General features: G+C 34.7%; 1 protein-coding gene across 3 annotated transcripts; it reads left to right on the plus strand.

Moving 5' to 3' along the window:
* The first annotated feature begins 584 nt into the window (after positions 1-584).
* On the plus strand, positions 585-4,410 carry LOC111401861 (dnaJ homolog subfamily B member 6-like). 3 transcript variants are annotated; one of them, XM_023029814.1, is made up of 6 exons: positions 589-997; positions 1,413-1,506; positions 1,932-2,005; positions 2,535-2,591; positions 3,577-3,795; positions 4,088-4,410. In XM_023029814.1, the coding sequence occupies exons 1-6, from the start codon at positions 893-895 to the stop codon at positions 4,265-4,267; spliced, it is 729 nt and encodes a 242-aa protein (XP_022885582.1). In that variant the 5' UTR covers positions 589-892; the 3' UTR covers positions 4,268-4,410. The 3 variants fall into 3 exon arrangements, with proteins under 3 accessions (XP_022885583.1, XP_022885582.1, XP_022885584.1); XM_023029816.1 differs by having other exon boundaries at positions 594-997; positions 4,084-4,410; XM_023029815.1 differs by lacking the exon at positions 2,535-2,591 and having other exon boundaries at positions 585-997.
* Positions 4,411-5,370: the final 960 nt, after the last annotated feature.

The following is a 5,370-nucleotide window of genomic DNA, read 5'->3' on the forward strand; positions in this document are numbered from 1 at the left end:
AGATGATAAATGTTCAAAAGATATCCAAATAGGTGAAGAATATAATGAAGAATATGATTTTAGAGTAGCAATAATGGTTGAAGAGAAGAAATTGGGTTACTGTGATTTTGGGGACCAAAAATTGAATTGGGAAATTTAATTGGATTGATAAGAGTGTTAGGTCTTTTCCAATAATGAGAGTATTTATAACATTTGACATTATTTGTTTATTGTACTTAATAATTGAAGGTTATTTGTTCAAAAAATATTGAAAGGAGGTTATTTAACCAATAATATTATTTGACCAGGCTCTTTACCAAATTCCCCCTAAGAAAATTGAGAGACCAATTCTCTGATCCTTAGATATCGCAAGTCAAAAAAAAAATTCAAGAAAGATGGGAATTAAAATATCTCATCTTTCAATTTTTTATTATTATTTTTTCTTTTCTATAAAAGAGAGACAAATGAAAGACTTTAGAACTCAGTTAATAGTTAATACAGAAGCTTCCGGAGACAGACTCTCGTGAAATATCTAAGCATGAACTCAATCACAACCGTTCATCATTCCCTCATAATTCTAATGTACTAATAACAATCTAAGAGCACTGTTTAACCACAAAAAACATCTTTCAATATATATAAAAATAATTCATTCACATTCGATTGTTTATGTAAATCCGAGGATATAAATTTTTATAAAGCCTGCTTCTGGAGGCTTCTTTTAGTCTCAGCGCGTTGGAAGGGAGAGTGATATTCATCTCCCTACAAGTTGCGTATCCTACTCCTCAAAAAGATATGGAGTAATCTTTTGCATTTGTTGAATATTTATGCGTTATATATAACAGGGTCGCAACTTTCAAGTTTTTGGGAAATAAAATTCGTCGACAAGAATTTTTTTGTGTGGGTTTAAAAAATGGCAGCTGAAGATGATAAAAGCAATGATTTTTATGCGATTTTGGGTTTGAAGAAGGAATGCACTGCAGTAGAGCTAAAGATTGCGTATAAGAAGCTGGCACTGGTTAGAATTTGAGTTGAATTTTTATATGAAAAAAGGCACTCTTTTGAGACACCCTTTTGTAATTCATGTAAATGGGTCTATTTAAAGTCTTTCTTGGAATTGGAAATTTCAATTCTTTTGGGGGCAAAAGGATTTTTAAGAAAATTCTGTGTTTTTGATTGCCTTGGGTTTGAGATTTGAGCAATCCATTCTTTTTTTGGAATTTAAAAATTTATATTTCCGAGGCCTTGGTTATCCCATGCTCTGTTTTCTTGAAAAATTGTATCAGTATGCATAGAGTTCTGATAAAGGTAGACGCTTTACTGAATGAATGATAAAAGATTACAAATGTCTGGAATGTATGGAAACAATCTTCAAAAATTGTGTTTTTCGTTATTCTGCTTGGATTTTAGGTCGATTTATTGTTTAATGATAGAAATGGCACCCGGATCGTTGCGCGGCGTCAGGGAACTCAAAGTACGTGGAGGAGGCTAAAAAGAAATTTCAGGCCATTCAACAAGCCTATTCAGGTATTTGCACATTTTGCTTTCATGCTATGTATTCTTGCTTCTATAAAAAGCACCATGTAAAAAGCATCTTAATATTCTAGGAAAATTGCTTGACTTGAGAAAAACTCTGCAGTAATGATAACTTTTGACGATGACAATTCGTTGTTGATGTGAATTTCCTGTCAGAATTCAAAATATTGAACCGTTGCTACTTGATTACAGAATAACGCATTTAAGTTTTAAATTTTGGTTTTTTGGTCTGATTTTGCTTCACTATTTTAAATAAAGATTAGAAATTGTTCATTATTGGTTGTTAAGAGAGAGCCAGGGACACTTTTCTTTATGCAATGTGTGGTGATCCATTTTTATTGTTTATCCGTAATAATGAAACTGCAAGTGCATTCTGTGTGTGATAATTGAACTAAACAGAAGTTGGATGTTTGCAGTGCTTTCGGATGCCAACAAAAGGTTTCTGTATGATGTAGGAGTATATGACTGTAACGATCATGAAGACGAAGCTGTGAGTTATAGATTTCCACCATATATCTGAGGTTTAAAAGTATTTTGGCATTTCACTGGTCTTGAATTCAAGAAACTCCCTATAGATAATTGGGATCTCTCTCAGATTTTATGAATTTTAACTAATTCTGTATTTTGGGATACATTTTGTCCCTCAAGTCTGTATTTAGGTTTTTGATTCTGTTCTAGGTTGCATGAAGTGGGGGTTTGAAGTACGACCACTTATTCAATTCAAATATTTATGATGATATGCGATAAGATTATAGATGATTTTAGTCTTACATATAAGGTTATAGATTCAAGATTGATTGAACTTAAAGCAATAGTTTGGTGCAAAAGCATGGCTATTTGCTCGGGGCATCTTCATAATTCTTTCTTTGAATGGGCTAGAAAGGTGCTAAACAGGAAGGGGAGAAAAGAATGAAGTATAGGGTTGTCCATAAAAATGTTGGTACAAGAAATGAATGTTTTTGTAGCTTAGTTCATTTGAGAACTAACGGGAGTCTTTTCGTGCTGATGATGCAATGCAGGGTATGGGTGGTTTCTTGAATGAAATGGCAGAGATAATGAATCAAAATAACTCCAATGTGAGTTACTGCTCTCTACTTCATTGCAATGTTTAAATGAACGCTCAATTTTACGCAAAAAAAGAGAGAATTTAGATTTACATAAAGAAACAACGGAAGGTGTTAGTAGTTGAAATTGGTGCAGAGGTTGACAAATTTGAACCCCAGTTTTTTTCTCTCCACTATTGTTGGTTTACGGCTTGTTTTTATCCAGAGTCCTTATAAATGGCTTATGGCCTCTGATTTGCTCCGCTCCAATTAAATGTTATGCAATCTCAGGGCTATCAAAATGCTTTGTCCCCTTTCCTGGGAAAATGGTACTTATAATTGAATTTCTGTCAGATAATTCCTTCTTAAAGGGAAAGAAATGCCTTATTGTTCCCTCTTATATTGGATATTAGGAAAGATTCCTCGTCTTTTGTTCTGATTTTTACAAGCTTTGAGTAGGTATACCACACTCTTTTTGTTGGGAAATAAAGTATCTGAACAATTTTATGGCTTTTCATTGGTAATGTACATATATTTTATTTTTACATTCCAAGACACTTGAAATTGAGTTTAACAATTGTTCCTTTTCTAAGTGAAGCCATTTTTATTGAAGAGCTTTTTTCTAAATTGTGAAAATTTTGAGTCCAGCAAGAGGCCTTTTGAAAAGGTGGTGTTCATCACAAGTTAAATGAGTATGTTTTCTTGCCTGCTGTTTCTGCATTTGTTTTTACATTTTTGGCATGTAAAACACCTTAAGAAACGAGAAACAAAAAGGAACGAATTAGGTCCCATTGCAATTCTGAGAAGTCATAATCCATCATTAAATTATTTACACTTCTTAGTGGCCGGTTAAAGTGGGATGTTAGTTGGACTTTTTATCTGATATTGATTTTCAAGCCCAGTGGTGGACCACACAATTTGCCATTTTCAGTGGAATTTGATGTGTCATAATCATATATGCAAAGTTTCAATTTGAACTTTTATGCATACTGTTCAAATGTACTTCTTTGATTGACAGGATAATGGAGGGGAGAGCTTGGGGGAGTTGCAGGAACTATTCGACGAGATCTTCCAGAGTGACATTGAGCCATTCAGTTCTTTTTCCCATTCTTCAACCCCTTCTGTATGTTCTTCTTTTAATGGAATCTCTAGTGCCAGCAACAAGAGAGATTCCTCAGAAATTAGCTCAGGCAATTTGAAGGTTGGAGGTACTCAATTTGAAGGATTTTGCATGGGGGTATGTCCATTAACAATGCTAAATGCACAGACAAATTGCACAGATGAGTTTATAGAATGTTGGATGGCAACATTTCATTGGATTTTGGACACAAAAACGAAGTTAAAACAGTCAATCAACTGTTGTCATCTCAGCACATGTAAAACTATCTGTGTAATTTATTTGTACGAGTATCATTTCTAACGTTCCATTTCTTCTTTCTCAATGAATCTCCTGAAAGATTCTTTTCGAGTTTTATACATGACTTGTAGGGTATTTGACGTTTTCTACCTTTGATCATCTTTGAAGACAGGTGGAATGTTGGGGAAACAACAGTCGGGAGAAAGCGGCAGGAAGAAGAATATCCGCAAGGGCCGGAAGAAGTAGGGGGGACTGCCATGATGTCTCGTCGAGTATCTTAATATTTCTGTTGGTAGAAGACGATGCAGCCTTATCGAAGCAATTGAAAACCCCGTCACGTTTGTCCCTCTAGCTAGGCCTAATTCGGCATGTAAGACGAGTACAGGAATTTGAGACCTTTGGTGGAGAGTTTTACTTTTTAGAGTGTAACAGTTTGAAGTCACTGTGGGGATTTTAAAAATGAAATTTAAATAATTAGATGTTTCTTCTTTTATATTTATAAATGAGCTGATTTAAATGTATCAAAGTAACACAGCATGTCCTGTGTAAATTTATGACAATCAAGATATGAGGTGTCTTGATAATGAATGTCATTGGAACGTCAAACCCAACGTCAAACAGTGAACGATTTAACAAAATTTGAGAGCAGCTTTGTCGTTAATAAGGATTAAATCTAATTAAAAGGGAACACAAGTTTTGAACGGATCATCCTAAATGGATTGGGATCGCTTCGTTAAAGTCTTGCCGCACGTGCAAGAGGTGTGATTAAAAGTCGGAATAATAAGCTTCTGATTTGATTTTATTTTATTTTTTGGTCAATGGATGTGCCAGGGTTTAGAGAAATTACATGAAGTGCAATATTTAGACAAAATTTTACATTGAGCGTATAGTTATGTTTACTGCATGAACCCCATTTGTCCTGATTGCAGTTCGTATCCCCCGCTCCCCCGGCTCTCTCTCTCTCTCTCTCTCTCTCTCTCTCTCTCAAGAAGAGAACGCCTCATATTTCACAGTCCGATTGCACCATGGTAGGTTTTTATTTGCTAAGATGCAAAATTATGTACATGAACACGGTAAGATAGTTCTCTACACTGTGGACCCAGATTTAATTAATTGAATTCTATTAAGCAATGCTGTGAAGGTGTTTGGATACTTTGACCCAATAAGGTATCTATATAAGCATGAAAGGAAAAGGTTGAGTGAGGCATCATTTTCTTGATGCAGAATTCATGAATGCAGTGAAATTACTTGGTGACATAAAGGTTGCAGATTTATATTGTTTGCATGGGCGGAGTTCCATTAGGTCCAGTGCGGGCATCTGAATTTTCGGGCTTCGGTAGGCACAATTTATTATTATTATTATTATTATTATTATTATTTTAATATATATTTTTGGTAAAGCCTGGTTCAATCTCCAACCCAGATGGAAGCCCAATTGCCCATGACCCGTTTACT

Source organism: Olea europaea, chromosome 10 (genome assembly GCF_002742605.1).
Source record: "Olea europaea var. sylvestris chromosome 10, O_europaea_v1, whole genome shotgun sequence".
NCBI lineage: Eukaryota > Viridiplantae > Streptophyta > Magnoliopsida > Lamiales > Oleaceae > Olea > Olea europaea.